Raw genomic sequence first — 21,421 nt, forward strand, 5'->3', positions numbered from 1 at the left:
TAGCACATATCATTAAATTTGCATATCTGTGGCATACTTAATTAGGTATTTTGGTAAGAGATTGATGCTCAGGTTTCTATATTATCCTATCACACCAAGATGGTCTTCTTGATAGAAGGTGTGCCATTGTAGTTTTATTGGAAAAGACCTGAAGAATTAGGGGAGAGAAGAAATCAAACTCATCAGGATTAATGATATCTTTTAACATTGTAAAATTTAAATTCATCTTTCCAAATTCTTGTATTTATAGTCCAGAAAAGGCTTTAAAAGACTCATTGCAACCATATGAAGCGGCTTACCTTTCAAAATCATTATCTCGACTCTTTGATCCTATCAATCTGGTATTTCCCCCGGGTGGCCGGAATCCACCTTCTCCTGATGAACTTGACAGCATCATTAAAACCATAGCCAGGTATGTGCGTTTTTTAAAATGGTACGTGGGACTCAGAAACAGAAGTTAAAAATAAGTTATGTTGTATCATTTCTAAATGATCATTTTACAAATGAAGATGATTAACAGTAAATGCTAACTCCAGGCACTCAAAGAATTAGAATTATAAATGAATGGACTAGCAATAGCAATTAGAGAAGAAAAAGAAATTGAAGCTAATAAAATAGGCAATGAGGAGACCAAGCTATCACTCTTTGCAGATGACATGATGATCTACTTAAAAAATCCCAGAGATTCAACTAAAAAGTTAGTGGAAGTAATCAACAACTTCAGCAAAGTTACAGGATACAAAATAAACGCACATAAATCATCAGCATTTCTATATATTTCCAATACATCACAGCAGGAAGAGTTAGAAAGAAAAATTCCATTTAAAATCACCCTAGACAGGGGGGGCAGCTGGGTAGCTCAGTGGAGTGAGAGTCAGGCCTAGAGACAGGAGGTCCTAGGTTCAAACCTGGCCTCAGACACATCCCAGCTGTGTGACCCTGGGCAAGTCACTTGACCCCCATTGCCCACCCTTACCACTCTTTCACCTATGAGACAATACACCGAAGTACAAGGGTTTAAAAAAAAAAGCTGAAAAAAAAAATCACCCTAGACAATATAAAATACTTATGAATCTCTCTGCCAAGACAAACACAGGAATTATATGAACACAACTATGAAACCCTTTCCACCTAATTAAAACTAGATCTAAACAACTGGAAAAACATTGATTGCTCATGGATAGGATGACCTAACATAATAAAAATGACCATTCTACCAAAATTAATTTACCTATTTAGTGCTATACCTATCAAACTACCAAAAAACTTTTACTGAATTAGAAAATGTAATACATGAGGACTTAAAATTTGTATTGATAAAACTTTTAATATGTTCTAAATGTGGCTTATCTTCATTATTGTGCTTTTGCTAAAGTAGCATAGCAAACTTAATTCCATACAGTATAGTAAATCCCTAACATTACATATAATTAATGATCTGCACTCTCCATTTAATTTTTTTAATGATTTCATAAATTAAGACACAGAAATATAGAGGTTGCTGTGATTTACCAAAGGTTACAGAGGGCACTGATGTTATAAGTCTGGATGTTCTGTTTATAATTCTTCATGGAAATCTTGACAGCCACAAAGGCCCCCCAAAAGGGAATGAATCTCTAGTGATATGTTTCTTGAATGCCTGATAACAGAGGAGGGCTTTCTTGCAAATATCATAGCTTACCATTATCCAGATTAGGATGCCTTTGAGGCTGTTGCAGTCCCTGTGGTAATTAATAGCTTGTTGAAATATTAATACTAGGCATTTGCAGCTAGCATCCTGAGGAAGGCAAAATAGCTTATGGAGGAAGTTGCAGAACTAGTTAAAGATAACTTAGGGCCATATAACCTTACAGATGGGACTTATATATTGTAGCAAAGGGAAAAGAGAGGAGAATACAGAGACAGAAGTATGATATAAAGGCCAAAATCCTTGCTCACAATTTAGAGATGATATAATTCTTTCCCTGGGCTCTTACTATTTTGATTTTCCCAATCATGACTTTGGGGCAGCTGGGTAGCTCAGTGGATTGAGAGCCAGGCCTAGAGACGTGAGGTCCTAGGTTCAAATCTGGCCTCAGACACTTCCCAGCTGTGTGACCCTGGGCAAGAAGTTAAGGGTTTAAAAATATATTAAAAAAAAATTCTAGTGCTATAAGGATTAGACAGGATTAGCTAGCAGGAAGTAAGGTGAGTGACAGGGAGACCTAGGTATGATCATCTCAGACCCATTTTGATCTCCGCTACTTTCTTAACCACTAAATTCAATGTTTATGTATCTCTTCCTTTATATGTATTCTGTCTTCTACATATGTATGTAATTAACCCAGAGGACTTAGGGGTATACAAAGAAGGCAGTTGTCTAGGGAACTACTTATAGGAGGGCACAATGAAAAGAATTTTTTAAATATGAATAAACAAATTGAGAAAACCTTGTAGGGTGGAAAGAGCAGCAGACTTGTCCTCATAAGACCTAATCGAGTCCCAGCTCTTACTAGCAACATGATCTTTGCTTACCTCTCTGGGCTTCAGTGTTTTCATCTTTAAAATAATGACCCCTAAAGTCCCTTATAGCCCTACATTTTGTAAGTCTATTGTTCTCTTCCATGGCACAGAGGCATTTGTTTTTGTGATGAATCAAGCTGTATATTATAATGAGGATTATAATATATATAATATATAATGTAATTATATATAAAAATATAATATAATGAAAATAAAATAATGAAAACGCATAGCCTCCAGGAGACAGTAACAGGGGTTACAACTTTCCAGTCTTGCTGAAGCCTTCCAAAAGGGTCATCTCATGGGTTGTCAGTGACCCCCAAAGTGCCCAATGCACATTTGTAGTCCTGTATTCTCTAAAGAATTTTTGTTAACCACATTAAAACTTGGCTTTTAGAGAATATGGAAGAAATTCCTGACATTCTGATGTGTATAGTCTGAAATTAAACATAACCATCTGTATAAGGGCACATTGCTGAATCTTTTGATGTTTTTTGCCCCTTGTACATTGGACACTAACTTTGAGTAATGCTTTGTATCCTCTCCAAATGATTTTGAGTCTTACTTGTTTTTTCATTTCTCATATTTGAAAGGCCTTGTCTAGTTGATCTTACTTACAACTTTTACGTAGATGATTCTATATTTGTTTTAAGTAAAGCACTTTTCTGGAAGTCATATCAAATTTGCCAGTTAATCTTAGACTTTAGAGTTTAGTATATACACACATGAAGTAGATTTTCACATTCAATCCAATTTAAACCAATTCCAAATTGCATCCATATTTCCATTTTTGAATTCTATTCAAAAGATTAGTATATATGAAATAATATGAATTTGAAAGATTTCTATAGCAACTCAGTATCTTTGTGAATCATTTGAAATTTGTATTTTTAGCTTATGGCCTCCCAAGGTCACCATTTTCATTCAAGTGCTATCCCTTTCCTGCAGATGTTTGTGATTTGCATTGCCTGTAATTGCCCTTAACGGTTTTGAAAAATAGTGCCACTTTAGAATTTGTATACAATTTACTCTCTTAATCACAGCTATGAAACCACACATGACTTGCCTTTATTAATGAGTGGTTGGCCATTAAGAAATCTGTCTCCAGATTCTTGCTAAATGTAGAGATTAGTAATACGATTAGGCAGACAATTCCTGGTAAAGATCATTGAAATTATACAAGTAAGAGTTCTGCTTACAGCATTTAGGTTGAGTTGCTGCCTTTTACCATGTTGACAAATTGATTGTGAATTATTTTAGTTTGCTTATAATAAATAATTTTGTTTTCCAGTGAACTTAACGTGGCTGCAGTTGACTCAAACCTTACTTTAGCTGTATCAAAAAATGTGGCAAAGACCATACAGTTATATGGTGTGAAATCTGAGCAGCTTGTAAGTAATTTCACATTTCTATAAACTTCTAAGTTATTCTGTGTCAAAATTATTAATTAGTTTGGAAAGTAATAACATTGGCCAAAAATTTGTGATATCTAATAATATTTTGAAACCTTAAGTTAGAATTCATTTTAAAAGTTCATGTATTATTTGATAATTAATATCCCACCCATCTGATTTTTCCATATTTCTAGTTTGAAAATATACTGTCATTTTAAAGGTTTTTGTCACATTCATACCAAACTTCAGGCTTATTGCCCCCAAATACAACTAAGTGGGATTGGCTAGGTTCTTTTTTCTCCTTCCCAAGCACCATTTATGCATGGTTACCAAGTATGAAATTAACTAGGACAGTTAGAAGCTGATTAGAGAAAATGCAGAGCTTGAAACTGTAATAGAAAAGATGCATTTTACAAATGAAGTTTTCCAGCTTTCATGCCATCATATATAGTTTAACCTACAAAAAAATGGTGGTTCTTTTTGCGTTGACTATTTGTATACATTTTAAATTATAGCAAGGTTAACTTGTTTATTTTAAAAATCATTACATTTCATCATTTGGATTCTCTCTCAAATGAGAGCCAAAAGCCTTATGGAGGGAGTTACAACTTTTTCACTTGGGATTTTAAAATTTAAACCATAACCCAGATTTTAGAGAGAAAGAAGACTAACCCCATTACACAAAGGTTCTAACAAGGTCAGAAAGTTCTTAATGATTAATAGAGTGATGTAGAAAAGTGTATTTGCATGTATGCATTTTTAGTAAGCAATAGCATTTCATTACTTTTTCCCAGAGTTAGGAAAGTAGCATTCAAGTTCCAAGATGCTAAGAAGCAAACACTTTATTTATATACATAGAAACTCCAAACCAGACTTTATGGAATGAATCACAGAGTCCAGAGTTTATAATATATAAACATGTAATGATACATATACCATCATCATTCCGTATTATTATATATGCCATATTATAATACCTATGCTATTAGACGCAAAGTCTAATTGACTCGACCACAATTTACTGCTGCACAATCGCACATCTCGCAGCCCAATATAGATACTACCCTAGTCTGGGCCCTTATCATTTCTAGCCTGAACTATTTCAGTGGCCCACCGAGTGGTCTCTCTGCTTCCTGTCTGCCCCTTCTCCACATGCTTCTCATACAGCTGCTAAATTGGTATTCATAAAGTGTAAGTCTGGCCATGTGCCTTGGCTCGGGGGAAGCTTGAATGGCTCCCTATCTTTTTTAAGATAAAATACAATGTCCTTTGGTGAGCATTTACAGAACTTCATAATCTTGGCTCCTGTTTTTCTTCCCAATATTTTTTAAGTTATTTCAAATGAGTAATTCTCATGTGCTCTATATTTCAGTCAAACAGGCTTTTTTATTAAACTTATTGCACAACATGCTTTTTCTTATGCCTTTGCCTCTGTTCACTGTCTTCAATTCCTAGAATGCTCTCTCCCTTCTCTGCTTTTCTCCTTGGAGATCCTGGAGTCCTTCAAAGCTCAGCTGATATTACTTTGAAGACACTTTATTTTTTGCATTGAATTTTGTATTATTTGTATTTGTATACCTGTTGTGTTCTCCAGTAAAATGTAAGCACTTTGAAGGCAAATCCTTTTTTGTTTTTGTCTTTGTCTCTTAAGAGGCTACATATATATGTATATATGTACCCTAGAAAATGCTTAATTGAAATGAATGTTCTTTTAATTTGTTGAACTATTTTTATAAACAAACCATTAGAATGATGATCGTTAGCTCATTCTTCTAGTAAGCCTGTTCATCCTGTCTTCCCTGTTACTAGCATCTCTACCTTCCACAAAAAGTATGGTTTATTTCTTCATTCCAATCTGTGGAGAAAATAGTTCGAAGGGCCACAGAAAATTCTGAACTGCTTGCCAACAGTAAAATTCTCATGGATCCAGTTTGCCATGAAGTTAATTCTATATTTACCAAGAGATTTTGTAATGAGGACATTGTCAGTCAAGGCAATCCTCTTGTTCTCAAACTTTCCAGAACTATATTTGTATGTCAAGCCTTTCACAGTTTTGGTAACCCTGTGGATTGTGTGGTTTTGCAATTCTTGCATTTTAATTAAGCCTCCTTGAGCTTAATAAAAATGCCATGGAAGGATCTTGACAGCAAAGACATGTGGACTTTATGGACCTATGGGCTTCTTAAACCATAGGTACTTCTTAATTCTGATCTCAGAAAGCTCACTTCGGTGCACCAGTATATAATGGTTGCCAGCTTTTCTGGACATTCTCACTGGGTGAATTTCACATCTGTACATATCTGTGTTCCATATTGTAGGCTTTAGCTCTTTCACAGATATTCTTTCTCCATATCTCGTGAAGCTCTTTTATAACCACCTTCTTCAGGCCTTTGGCCTTCATACATACTTCAAAGGCCTTTTGCCTTTTCAAAAGGAGTTCTAGAACAGATGGTAGCTTCTTCTTTTATTCTATGCCTACCATGATTCTAGCCCCCCAAAAAAGTATTCTTTCTAAAAGGATAGCTTGGGGATACAAAACCTGGAATGTAGGTATGATCTGCTTTCTAGAATTCCAAATAGATTTCTATATTGATTGGTTATAGTAGTTTCTTGCAATTTAGAACTTTTTTCAATATCGAATTCCAGGACTAGAATATATAATGCAGGAAAAGTATGTCACTGAGGTGACAAAATTTTCCACTAGATATAATTTTTATAGCATCCACATCATAGAATTATAGGATCTAGAACTAGAAGTGATTTGAGAGGTAGAGCCAAAGGAAACTGAAGCAAATTTCTGAAGTAGCGTATCCAAAACCATACAAATTGAAGTAGCCATAGTCTTCCAGATGCCCAAAATAATATAATTCAACAAACATTTACTAAGTACCTACTATGTAGAAAGGACTGTGTTTTTGTTTTCTCGCTTGAACCTTTAATTTTTTTAGCAGATTAATTAAAGTTGTGGTGCTATGTGACCGTTTATTCTGTTAATATTCCTACTGTAATAACATTTGCCATTCTCTGCTTTTCTCTCCTGATGACCCCAATAAAATAAGTGTCACATAAACTTTTAAGAGGAGAAGAGAAAGGATCCCTCCTAATAACTTAGCTCTGAATTTTTGGGCTGCTATTAGAACAATTAAAGGACATTTTTCGTTACACTAAATTGGCTATAGTTGAGATGAGAGTAACTCATAAAAGTTACCTAACTAATTTGTTTACTTATTAGCACAGTATCAGAAAAAAGGACAAATAATACTAAGAATAGCAGACGTTCTAGATCACCTTTAAAAGAGTGACTTAGCTATTGATGCTTTCAATGTAAAATCCTTTTCCAGTGTGACACATTAGTAGGAAAACTGTTTGAAGAAATAAATTGCATCTTAACATTCTTGCTATAAATGCAACCAGAAATCAAAAGGAAATTGGAGCTAATTAGCAGGATAGCTCGTCTATTCTCCTTGAAGAGGCAAATAAAGGATTTGGTGGAATTCTTTTTATCATATCCACAAATACAATTATTAAAATTATTGACATTTGATCATCTCAGAGACCAGCATTAAAATAATTGTAGCTTATATGCCAACATCTGTTATAGAGTGTGAAGAGAGAGAATAAATCTGTGTAGAACTCAAGATTCTAAATTAAATCAATACATGACTTAATGCTCAGTGACTCCAATGCAACAGTGTACATGGGAAAGAGGAAGGTTAGAAAACCTTGATCAAGAGTAGGGAAAAAGAATTCAAAATAGACTATACAAAAGTCTCACACATATCTAGTATTAGTATGTTAGGTAAAATAGATAAACAAATAAAAAGAGCCTGGACATGGTGATCACTGAAAAAAAAACACACTAGAAAATAGTGATTCTGTTTTAGCAAATAGGGCATGCCTGATTATCAATGTAGTAATCATTTCTAAATTCTTTCTACCTGAACTTTCAGGCTACTAACTTAATAAAAAATAAAGGTCAAAATCAATACAAAATTATAAGGAAGAAGAAAAATAGTAAGATGACATGACACAAGCTGAAGTGATTCCCACCTGATTATTTGGGGGGCAAGCTCTCAATGCCCCCTCAATGGAAATGTTAAAATAGAGTATGTCCATGAAAGTGAATATTTTCATTTCCTAAGGTAGTTCAGCCATTATAAATTATTTATTATGATGAGGAGACCAATATTCCTAGAAACTTTCCCAGTCAGCATTTAATCTCCTTTCCAAAGCAGAGAGATATAGCATCTAAGGCCAGTACCAGTTTTGAATATAAGCTTATTTGTAAAATATTACAGAGAATGATGGCAGATAATGATAACTTCATCAAAGACAAAGAAGCAATAGAAGGAAAAACAAGTTTCTCGAAAGGTGGTGGAGAGACCCAGCATATTTAAAGTTGAAACTGGAGGAAGGACAACAAAGAGATGAAGATGTGGAAAATCACTATACATTTTTATTACAAACTCCTTTCTCCAGCCATCACAGCGAAATCACCACTCTAACATGCCGGTCTCAAGTGTGCTTGTATGAATTTGAAATGACACTGAAGAAAAAAAAAAGATGTGCAGAGCAGCTGGGGTAGGTGATGGAGATAAAGAAGTCTATGATGGATATAACACAGTTCTGAGAGCATTGAGGGAGATCATTCATTAGTTCTCAAAACAGCTGAAAGAGAAAATGCTAGCAAAGTTAAAAAATATCAGATCTTATCATCAAAAAAGGAAAGTGAGAAGAAATACCCAGTAATTGCTGATCCATTTGCCTCTTTTTCCCCATTTCTATGAAATTGTTTGAAGAAGAATAATCTACCAAACAATGAGAACTTCCTTAATGAAGATTTGAGAATAGAAAAGGCTGACTTTTGTGGATGATATCCTGTAACAGACTACATATTTAATATCACATAATCGATAGAAAGGATACAAGATCCCCCCCTTGTATTTATTGCTTATTGATTTTAAAAGAGCTTTTAATTCAATAAAGCAAATTGCAGTTCTAAATATTCTCCTTTGACAAATTATCTCCTGTGTATATGTCAAAATCATACAAACTTCTTGAAAGACATATGGGCAAGAAATAATTTTCAGCCCTCTAGTTATTAACATATAATAAGGCATAAAACAGGAAATCATAGCCTCACCAAGAGTGTTAATCACTGTCATGGAGTATGTCCAAAGCAAAGTCAAAATGAAGGAGAAATTCCTTTAAGATAGCAACACCCAATGGATGTCCTTTTTTGCAGATAACTTTATTCAGATTGCACCAAATCCTAGAACACCGCAATGCCTCTTAAATGAGACTAATCACTCAAAAGAATGCAGATTGTGTCCACACGAGAAAAAACTAAGTAAATGAAGAATGACTATTGTCCAGACTAATTTACATACTTCTATAGAGAACTGGTAGAAATTATCCATCGATGCATATATCTTGGCCAGACACTGTTTAAAGTTAATGATCTGGGCCCAGGAATGAACAGAACTTCCATATCGCCTTTGGAAAATAAGGCAATGTATTTACTGACCCCTCTGCTAGAAGCAAAGGCCCATCACTAATCTTTTAGTAATACTGCAAAATGATGAGCCATATAATCTCCAAAAATAATAAATAAATAAATTTCAGGGTCACCCAGAAGGCTCCTGGCCTGTATAATTGATTTTCATGTATTGCCAACAAAGAACTGTACAGAAGAAAGTAGCATTAAGGCTCAAACAGTCACTCAGTAAGTATCTACCTGTGTCATACTCCAGGCTAGAAAATAAAGTTCAGCTGGACAGCAGCCTGTGTGGCCCATGGAGATAGAGAGAAGCTCTTCAGTACGTTGGTGAGAACTAACTCCCAAGGAAAATTTACGAATGCAGCCTCGGGGCATCTTAGATTTTCACCTAGAAGCGACCTTAGGGGCCATCCAGCCCAACACTTTCTTTTTTATAAATGGAGACTTTGGCATGGAGAGATTAAGTGATTTGCCTAGGTTCACACAGCCAATAAGTGTAGGCGGTAGGACTTGAACTCAGGTTTTTCAGATTCCCAAGTCCACTACCTTCTTTATTATATAATACTGCCTGACCCATCACGTAGGTGGATGAGGAGTCGATGGTTTACTGTCAGTATCATTGTGTCTTTGGAAAAAGATAGTCACTGAGATCACAGATCCACTGAAGGCTCAGCTTAAATAAGGCATTTAGAGAAATGCCTGAATTGTTCTAAGTCAATACTAATTTTGGAGGGAATAGATATGTATACATATGGGTGTGTGTACCTCTATATGTGTGCACACACATGCCTGTGTACTTCTATGTAGATATGTACTCACATGTATATGTACTACATAAAAGGCCGTGCGGCTTAATGGTTAATCAGCCTCAACATTGGGAAGGCTTGTGTTCAAATCTTTCTTCTGATAGTTCTAGCTTTGTGACTGAGAAAATCACGCGACCTCTCCATGCTGCCACTCTCTTAAGATTATAAATAGCAAAGCCGTTGCTTGTCTGCATTGGTACTGATTTCCACAATGAAAGTAAACATATGAAATCACAGGTCTAGTCACACACACACACACACCCCTTACTTGGGTTAAACTCAGCTTTATTTCCCTGTCAGAATCATCGAATCTCATGAGTTGAAAGGAGCCTCAGGGGCCCCTGTCGTTCATGCCATCCCTGATCAGAATTCTATCCTAACACCTACCCGACAAGCAGACCTTTAGTATATTCGAAAGCCTCCTCTTAGTGGGCGCCTCCAACTCCCAAAGTAGTTCATTCCACGTCCCAATCACATTAATCTTCTATTTACGAGGAAGGTTTTTCCTTTTATGCTTATATATCGATCCTAAATAAATTCATCCTAAAATTTACCCTCTGATCCTCCATTTCAGTATCACTTTACAAAGTAAACATTCAAAACACGTCCCTCTTTTCCAGGAATATCACACTTAAGTATATATTCAGATGTTGGTTTTCTTCATGGAAAACCAATGTGCCCGAAAAAGAAATTTCAGGGAAACCATACTTGTTTTCTCTTGCTGTGGCTCAAGAAGGGTTTAGTTTTCTATCCCATGTGAATAATTGATGGTTTGAATATCCAACAAATGAACATTTTAAGTGACCCAGAGGGCATAAGTCAAATTGATCTTTTCCATTGGTGATCTATCTGTAAATTAGAAATGGCATAAGGGAAATTATCTAGATAATGTCTGATTAGAAAAGGAGATGGGGCACACATGTAATAGAAGTGAGGCTGAACAGAGTCAGCCAAGAGCCTATGCTGATACCCACAACATATGAAAAGTCCTAGAGAGGCATCTCCAACATAGAGTAGAGGACAGATTAGCAGGGGGTGGGAAGGGGGGAAGTGACAGGATTCTCCCTGGACAAGAACACATAGATGGGTTGCAGCTTACACCAAAGGAAGGAATACTTGCATCATTGAGACAATCAGTCCATTGAAGAATTATGGTAACTGTGCAGCTGAGAGTAAATTTGATATTTTTGGTGCAGGTCTTATCCAAACTGATATACATACTTTATTTTTTTTTAAACTTTTAAACTTACTTTCCATGTTAGAATCAATACTATGTCTTAATTCTAAGATAGAAGAGAAACAAAGGCACTTGCCCAGGGTCACACAGCTAGGAAGTATCTGAGGCCAGATTTGAACCCAGAACCTCCCATCCCTAGACCTGGCTTTCAATCCACTGTGCCACCCAGCTGCCCCTCACCCCAATATTTTAAACTAAGATGATGTGTCCCACAAGTCACTAGACCACCTTGGACTAATAGTATGTTTTGAAATTTTCTGCAGCATCAACTTGAACAGAAGTATGGAAATGTCGGTTCTGAACAAGGTTCTTTCCTAACTGAAAAAAATTTTTAGCAAAATAATGTAGTAGTTCCTCAGAAATCACAGGACATATGTAGTAAAAGACAAAATTGTGAAGAAAAAGTGGCTAGATGTTCTTAACTTCTAGAAACAATTTAGCTAATGGATCGAACTTGTGCACATAATTGTGCATTTGGTCTCTTGTGGTTAATTAAAGGTAATTCCTTGTAAAATAGAAAGGAAATAATATCTTAGGCATTATGTAAGCCTTAATATTTGAACACCCCTGCTTGTCATTCTTAAAAGGATGGAGTGGCATCTGGCAAAATTTGAGGGAGAGTATAGTAAAATAGTTAATGTTCTCTACAGTATCAGATAAAATATTGAGAAATTAGATTTCATTCTTTTTTTTTTTTACCCTTAACTTCTGTCTATTGGTTCATAGGTGGAAGATTGGTAAGGGTGGGCAATGGAGGTCAAGTGACTTGCCCAGGGTCACACAGCTGGGAAATGTCTGAGGCCGATTTGAACCTAGGACCCTCCGTCTCTAGGCCCAGCTCTCAATTCACTGAGCTACCCAGCTGCCCCCAAGATTTCATTCTTTTAAAGTTTAATTTGATTGTCAAGAAATTATAACATTTTTCAGAATGCTATTGATATTTTTATGATTTTTATATATTTTAAAATTACTCTGCATCTTGTAAGGAACCCCAAATCAGATAAAAAAAATTCCCTTTCAACAGTCATGTAGGTGAAGATATGGGTGTACTTTTGGTGATTTCTTTCTTTTTTTTTTTAAACAGGTCTCAGTGATGTTTGGACCATATGGTCGTGTCTTGAAAACATTTAGATATACATTATTATAATAACCCTATTATGTAGATGGGGAAACATAGCCTAGGATACTTTGACTGTTCATATATTCCCTTAATAGTTGAATTGGGAATAGGAGGGACCTCATATTCAATTCCCAAGTCTGACCTCTATTAGAATTAACATCCTTGATGTAATTAATTCTGTGATTAATAGCAGCTTCCCAGGTAACTTAATATGAAAATGAGAACAGGAGTTTTTAGTCTATTTTCATCTAAAAAATCTTATCCCAGTGCATTCTGATAGCAATGGGGAGTTCATTTACTGAACAGAATTTTGAGCTGAATTGGATATAATTTAATATCAATAGTTAGTACATCTTTTTAACGTACATATTATGGAGAACAAATTTTTACCATGAAATTATACTGGTTTCCTGTCAGAAAAAGTTACCAACTCCTGAGACAAATTTTATTCAAATATTTCTTCTCATTTTTATAAAATTCTTAGGTACAAGCTCTGATATTGAAATATGAGTTGGATTAAATGAACATTTGTTAAGTTTCTTCTTTGTGTGAAGTACCATTCCACCCTTATAGTATAGAAAGAAGGAACCAGCATATAAACTATCTGCGAGAAATGAAGGGATTGAACTGGATGAAGTAGAGGTCATCACCTCTCTAAAGCCTTTTCAGTAAGTGAGCACAGGGCCCATGGCTCATAGCACCACCAGTGGGAATCAAAGCGGAACCCACTGACCAGACAATGAAAACATCCGCCTTCTGCAGATTCATTAGAGTAATATGGACTTAGAGTCATTGCTGTTTTGCCTCACTTCTTATTTTCCTTCTCAGTGTCACTCATCACAAGTCTTTTTCTGTAGTTTCTTCCTCTTCTCAGACTCACCTGTAAACATTTCTAGGGTTTCCTTGGAAACCGTAGGTGACTGCAGACCCCATAGCAAATACTGAATGCACAGGTGTCAAGGTAAGCATGTAGTAAAGGAAACAATGATATTAGACATAGAGTAGTTAGCATCACCATAGTTGTTGTTGCCACTGCACGAGTCACCCAACCATTCTCAGCCTCAGTTTCTGCATCTCTTAAAGTAGGATGGCACTACTTCACAGGATTGTTGTGAAGAATGAATGAAATAATATTTGTTAAAGCTCTTTGATCATTTTAAAATACTATATAAATATCATTAACAAATGTAGGTGGTTGGAGTTTTTTTTTCATTCATAAAGGTAGTAATGAGGAGGAATGTCTAAAGATCTAGAATCAAGGATGGCCTTGGTAGCTTTCTAATGATTCTCAATGTAGATGGGTCAATTTCCATTTGTTTTTTGAGTTATTTGCTTTTATAAACTATACAAACACAAGGTGATATAGTGCTGTGATGTTACCATGGATTTTGTTAGACCTTCAAGTCTTTTAATTATGTGATCTTTTTAAAATTAGAGCCATAATTCATTTAAAGGGTGAATCCTAATTTAGGACATTATCCAATAAGGAGAATTATTTAATGCTTCCAGGGAAATGCATCTAGTTCTTTGTCTAAATGTCAAATGTTATGAACTGTTAGAAAGTAAAATGGCATTTAACGAGATTGCAGACCATCTCAGACAATAATAAAAGTGACATTTAAGGAGCAGTTTTAGCTACAGTGTAGGTCAGTAGGTATATATAAAGTCAACAAATCTAGGACATGCTAAAGTGTATGTTTTATTTATCTTTGTATATAAATGTTTTATCCTTCTTATCTTAAATAATTTGGAGAAATGGCATGTCTGTAATTGAAAAAATCACCGCTGATAGTCAAATGTTAAAAAGGCATAAGTTCAATATTTGAAAATTTTAAAAGAGTTATTTAATGTAGACCTCAGTGTCATTACTTGGTAACTACTAAATCTGAATAATAATGTAATATGTCCATATCTTATAAGAGATGAAAGGTAAAGAGAACTTAGAAATGTTTAGAATTCATGTACCAAGGCAAGTAGAATATATTAGTTGTATCTCTTACATTAGATCTCCTGTAACCTATAAGTGGAACACTGTTCTTGTGGTTCAACCCTCCTGACCCTCTAGATAGACTTTCCAAACTATATATTAGTTAGCCTTTCTATCCATTTAGGACAGTTATCCTGTCCTTATTTAAGATAGATCTCTGAACCAAGGCAGCTAAAATGGCACAAGGAATAAAGTGTTCAAACCCAAACACCGACTATCTGTGTAACTACTTACCCTCCCTCAGCCTCAGTTTCCTCTCATCTATAAAATGGGCATGATAATAGCATCTTCCTCACGAGGTTGTTGTGAGGACCCAGTGGATGAGCATATATAAATTGCTTTGAAAATCTTAAATTACTATATAAATTGTAACTAATATTATGATCTTGTTTAAAGCACATCTTAATTTCTTTTTCTGCTGTCTATGCCTATTCCTGTTTCTGTAAGTAGTGATGGTCAATCATATGTTACCATACCTGACATGTAATAGGAGCTTACTGTTTACTGTTTTGATATATGCACAAAATAACAGAGTCCTCAGAGAAAGAGGGCAGCAGAGTGTCCAGCCAAAAGCATCAGTACTTGTTTACTTCCCCTTTTTCTTCTATTGTGCAGCATGTTAGATAACAGCCTTTTCCTCTGCAATGGTATCTCATTGGGGACTGTTGTGAGGAACCTACCTATTCCCTGTGGGGAAGTTTCTTCTCTTCCCTGGGTTTTTGCTGACCTCTTTTTGCAGTAGGCACTAGTGGGAAGAAGAACTTCACCTCCTGCTTTTATGGTGTCTTAAGATTTATAAACCTGGAAGTGACTTACAGACAATCTAGTTCACTTATTTTAGAAATGATACCCAGAGTTGTGAAGTGATTTTGCCCAGGGTTTCACAAAAGAGAGAAAAACTGAGCTAGGAATTCTTCCTATATCTTCTGATTCCATCCATCCCCATTAATATGTTTAGTGCAATTATTTTCTCATATTCACTGCTCCTACTATTGGTTTGGTGTTTTTTTTTTCTGTCCAGAAAATCCGACTATTCCTGCTAAGTTTTCTCTAGCCAACAGGTTCAGATAGACCTAACCTCCTTAGGGTACTCTAACAAAATCTAGACATTAAAGCTGAAAATGTCACTTAATCATTGAGCAATTATCACAGTGTTTCACTTAGTGATTTTTAACTTTACTATGAAATATCATGTTAATGTTTTTTATTTCATTTTATTCATTATTTCATTGATGATAGACTGGTTCCTTACATCATTCCTTGCTCCCTGATGGCCCAGTCTCCTTGATATAATTTCCCTACCACTACTATAATAATTATCTCTCTTTTATCTTTCAAGTTGATTGATTCCCTTTAGCTCCCACTTCCTGATGTCAAAATGAACATTACCTTGCAGGTATGTGACTGTGGTCAAGTTATTTCGCTATCTGGTGATTTCTCACTTTTAATGAGTGACTTGAAATAAATGGTTGCTTGTGGTTCCTTCCACCTAAGTACCTGTGAATCAGTATTTAGATGATGGTTTTTTCCCCACTGTAGTAAGAGGAAATGAGGATGCAGAGGTAGGAAAACATGGAGCTGAGCGAGTGTTCTTGGTTTTGATCAGTCTTCTTTCTGATTTACTGGATAATTCTGGACAAGACATTGTTTACTTTGTCTTTCTGCAAAATATAGATATGATGATCTTGCTCTATAGGAAAAGTAATGGGACTGAATCTTGTAATGCTTGCAAGGCACTTCATCCCCTTAACTAAAAATAATATATAAATATGTATTGTTATTATTTAGTCGATTCAGTCGCATCCAACTCTTTGTGACTCCATTTAGGGTTTTCTTGGCATTGATTTTGGAGCAATTTGCCATTTCTCCAACTTATTTTACAGATGAAAAAAAAAAACCAGAGCAAACAGAGTTAAGTGACTTATCCATGGTTACACAGCTAGTAAGTGTCTGAGGCTGGATTTGAACTTGGATCTTCTGTACTCTAGGCCCAACACTCCATCCGCTGCATTATGTAGCTGCCTTTGTAAATGTGCAGTGTAGAACAAAAATATTAATAGAATATTGATGTGGTACTTTTATAGTTAGCAAAGCATTTTATTCACAACAGCCCTGTGAGGGAGCTAGTCTAAATATTGTTACTTCCATTTATTTTACTTTGGGGGTATTTTCATATGGGTTTTTTTTGTTTTATTCAGTCAAATTTTGGCATCTCACCATCCTCCCATTCTCAAACAAAACCCATTGCAAATGTATAGTCAATAAGAACAAATTTCTACATTGGCCATGTCCAAGCCAAACCTCAGAAATATTAAATGATGTGCCCAGAGTCATATGGGAGAACCAGGCCTTGAAATGGTGTTTCCTGACTCCAAGTCCACGTTACATTAGAGTGCTCTATCTACTATGCTATTTTGCATAATATAATCTACATTATAATTTTTCATTCTGGGACACTAAGCAACAGTTTAAATTTGAGTATCTTATCAATCACAAAATAAATCTCCACAGGAAAGGGACTTTTTTCCTAGGCCTTTGGCAATACTTAGACCATAATCATGATTATGATAGTTCAGCGTTGTTCTCAGGTGACCCATTCATTATTGAGTACCTAAAAGAACTCAAGAGAATTCTTAAGAATCGCTTTATACTTTTCCACAAATGCAGCAAATTTTTTCTTATTTATTTGTTTGTTTGTTGTTTAGTACTCATTGCTTGGAACCTATGAAGTTAGAGCAGAGACTAGCCTTCAGATATGGGCTTTTTGAGACCTGAACTTTGCTTATAATATCAATAATATCAACCAGCCCATTAATAAGTCTTTATTAGGTGCCTCCTATATGCCAAACACTGTGCTATATAAAGAAAAGTAAAAGTCCATACTCTCAGTGAGATTGCATTGTGTTAGGAGAGATATATACATACATATATAAATATATACTAAACAAATATGTGGAAATTTGGGAAGAGGCCCATTTCCAGGTGGGAAGATTAGAAAGGACTTTAAAAGAGGTGTTCGAGATGAGCTTGGAATGAAATGAGATTCCAAGAGATGGCACAGAGAAAAGAGTGCATTTTAGGCACTGGAAAAAAAAAAAGAACAGAAAGCAAGGGAACCGTATGTCCCAAAGTTGGACAAATAACCTAGGGCCACTTTCTGAAGGTCTTTAAAAGCTAGAAGAAATTTCCATGTGACCCCAGCATTACTAGAGAGCCATTAGAGTTTTAGTAAGGGAAAGATATAGTTCAGCCTTGTACTTTAGGAAATTCATTTTAGCAGCTGTATTAAGGTTAATATAGAGAAGGAAGAGACTTGAAGCAGGGAGCCCAGTTAGGAGGCTATTGCAGCTGTCCAGTGGAAAGGTAATGAAGCCCTAAACAAAGGTAGTCATATGACTGCAGACAAGAGGTATAATGCAGGAGGTGTTATGGAGATAGAAATGTTGAAATTGGGCAACTGGTTAGAAATGAGAGGGGAAAGAGTGTGATGTAAACGAAGACAAAGATGACCACCTGAGAATTTCAGAAAAGGGGTGAGTTGGGAAGAAGGCGTAGAGACACACACAAGTGTTTCTTGTCAATCACATGTTGGATTGTTTTCCAATCATGGTAGCCTCTGCTGCCTTACAGGTAAGTTCATCTCATTCCCATTCACAGTTCTGATGATTAGCTTATTCTCCTTTATCCTCATTAAACTTTTTCCTCTCTGCTTCCCATTCCCTCTTTACAGAGTAGAAGGTGGTAACTGATGAATGTGCTCATCACCAGTGCCATCTGCTTGAAACTACTCCTGCTCCCCAGTCCTTCCTCTCTTTCCTGAACCCAGCTCCAGCTTCTTATCCCTTCTTTCCTTTTAAAACCCTGCTTTGAGATCCGTTCTCCAAGGCTAGAGTTTGTTTTTCTTTTGAATAATCCCTCCCTCTTATTCCTCTCTCTCCCCATTCCCTCCTGTATCTCAGTGGAGTCAAATAGATTGCTGTACCAAACCCTTTGTGTGTATATTCTAGCCTTTTTATTATTTCTATATTAAAGTTCCATGCCTTTCCCCTTACCCCGAGGAGACAGACGGCTTTCTTTTAGAGCAGTGGTTCCCAAACTTTTTTGGCCTACCGTCCCCTTTCCAGAAAAAATATTACTTAGCCCCCTGGAAATTAATTTTTTTTATTTTAATAGCAATTAATAGGAAAGATAAATGCCCCTGTGTCCATCACTGCTCCCCTGGATCACTGCAGCACCCACCAGGTGGCGGTAGCGCCCACTTTGGGTATCACTATTTTAGAGTTTAGGAGTGAGAAGAGATAGAGGAGGATGGTTTAAGGAAATCCTTGGGTCTAAGTGAGGGTTTTTAAGGATTGTATATTTGAAGGCAATATAGAAGCAAACAGTAGATAAGGAGGTGTTAAAGAGTGGAAAGAAAGGCTATGGGACATGATTGAGGCTTCAAGCTCCTGGAGAAAATAGGAATTGATTCCTTTCTCAAAATAAAAATAAGTTCATAAGAATTTTTTAAAAGCTGGAAAATTAGAAACTTGTACAAATAATTGTATAAAAGATTGCTTGAGATGACAATGCTGTTGAAGAGAAATAGATAAAATGCATTGTTATTACTTTCTGAAATAGAATTCTGAGAAGTGAAATGTTCTAAATTGGCACAGACATGGTTCTGGTTTCCAAAGGCTGTCCAAGTTCTGAAAGGTCCTCCTGAAGGGAAAAAACTTTGAGCATGAATCCCATGATAAACTGTGTCTTTACATTGAAAAATAAACTAAATGCATTTAAAGAGGCTCCCAAACTCTGGGACCCTGCAGTGACTCTCCCAAATCACAAAGAAGTACCTCTACTGACAAAATCACTGGCATTTCAAGTTTTGATGTATATTAAAGCGAAATTCATTGGAAAGTAATAAAAATAGCTCATATTCACACAACTCTTTAAGGTTTTTCTCTAGCCCTTCCATCTAGGTCCAACACTATTACTAAATTAATTACTAAATAAATCCTCACAACATCAGTCAGTAGTCAACAAGCATTACTATGAGCTAAATATAGGGAATAAAAAGAAAGATAAACAATTCTAGAACTCAAGCTCATATCCTATTGGAGAAAACAACATGTACATAGAAAGGGAAATTTATTCATTCTTCTAACATGAATTAAGCACCTACTGTTTGCTAGGTACTGTGCTAAGTGCTAAAGATACAAAGGCTAAAAATAGTCCCTGCTCTCAAGGAACTCCCAGCCTAATGAGGGAGACAACTTGCAAACTACTCCATAAAGACAAAATATAGACAATATAAATTGTAGGCATTAAGATTGAGAAGGACTGAGAAAGATTTCATATTTGATCCTGGAGGTCATAGGAAGCCAGCAATTTTTTTTTAAACCCTTGTACTTCGGTGTATTGTCTCATAGGTGGAAGATTGGTAAGGGTGGGCAATGGGGGTCAAGTGACTTGCCCAGGGTCACACAGCTGGGAAGTGGCTGAGGCCGGGTTTGAACCTAGGACCTCCTGTCTCTAGGCCTGACTCTCACTCCACTGAGCTACCCAGCTGCCCCCCAGCAATTTTATTGAATGGGGGATGTAGGGAGGCAGGGAAGGGTGGGTGGTGAAATGGTTAGATGTATGCTTTAGGAGGATCAGTTTGACATCTGAATGGAAGATAGCCTGGAATGGGAAGAGACTTGAGGTAGAGAGACTGACCAAAAGGCTATTGTAATAATCCAAGCTTATATGTCCTCTGTGTATGTGTGTATGACATACATAGATTATAACATGTATAAATATATATGGTAATCTCACAGTAGCAGCTGCTGGCGGTGGGTAGAGAGAGGAAGGAAGGTGGCACAGACCCTGAAAAGCCTCTTGCCAAAAGTATTATTTGAGCTGAGAATGAAAGGAAGTCAGGACAACTAAGTCAAACTGCAGGAGCATTTATTAAGTACCTACTATGTGAAAGGCACTGTGCTCAGTACAAGGGGTAAAAAAGAAAGCCTCCACCCCGAAAAAGTCCCTTTTCTCAAAGAACTCATAATCTAAAGAGGGTGGGGGAGGGGAGACAACACACAAACAAGATGTGTACATGATTAGTCAGAGAGATTCAGCAGAAGCTCAGCAGTCAAGAGATGAGGAGGGGGAGAATCACAGGCCTGGGGAAGAGCCAGTGAACATACATAGCCTTGCTAGATTGAATGCCCTGTTCATGGAGGAGCAAGGAGGCCAGTGGCACCAGGTCACTGAATACATGGAGGAAAGTGAAGTGTAAGAAGATGGAAAGATAAGAAAGGGCCAGGTTATCAAGGGCTTTGAGTGCCAAACCGAGAATTGTATTTTCAATCTGGAGAAAACAGGGAAACCACTGGAGTTTAGGTACTAGAGGTGACATGATCAGGCCTATGCTTTCGGAAGACACATTTAACAGCTTAGGGACAGATGGACTGTAGTGGTTAGAGCCTTGAGGAGGCAAGGAGACCAATCAACTAGTGAGAAAGCTGTTTCTAAAGAAAGAGGTAGAAAGTATATGGGCAGTGGAGGTTAGATGTTAAAGGGAAAATAAGGTATAATTAGGTTGGAAAGAAATCAAAACCAGATTGATAAGGGCTTTTCACGACAGATAGAAGAATTTATTCTTTATCCTAGAGTTTGGGGGGTTTTTTGAGCAGAGGAGAGACATAATCAGACTTGGCATTTAGGAGAATCACTTTAGTAAAATAGAGAATAGATTGGAAAGGTGAGAGATCTGAGGCAAGGGGGCCTTTAGTGGGATAGTGGCTGTGTTAGTGGAAAAGAGGGGACAGACATAAGAGATGTTATAGAGATAGAATTCTCAGGATTTGGAAACGGATTAAATATGTGGGGTAAAGTGAGACATCAAGGAT

At 36.3% G+C, this 21,421-nt stretch overlaps 1 protein-coding gene across 1 annotated transcript in view; it reads left to right on the forward strand.

Annotated features, from left to right (window-relative positions):
- Positions 1-21,421, forward strand: part of COG5 (component of oligomeric golgi complex 5) — a 441,240-nt gene that overhangs the window by 339,410 nt on the left and 80,409 nt on the right. The window contains exons 14-15 of the mRNA XM_044679046.1: positions 251-412; positions 3,794-3,893. Coding sequence (XP_044534981.1) covers positions 251-412; positions 3,794-3,893 — 262 coding nt within the window. The remainder of the gene's footprint in view (positions 1-250; positions 413-3,793; positions 3,894-21,421) is intronic.

Source organism: Gracilinanus agilis, chromosome 5 (genome assembly GCF_016433145.1).
Source record: "Gracilinanus agilis isolate LMUSP501 chromosome 5, AgileGrace, whole genome shotgun sequence".
Taxonomy (NCBI): domain Eukaryota; kingdom Metazoa; phylum Chordata; class Mammalia; order Didelphimorphia; family Didelphidae; genus Gracilinanus; species Gracilinanus agilis.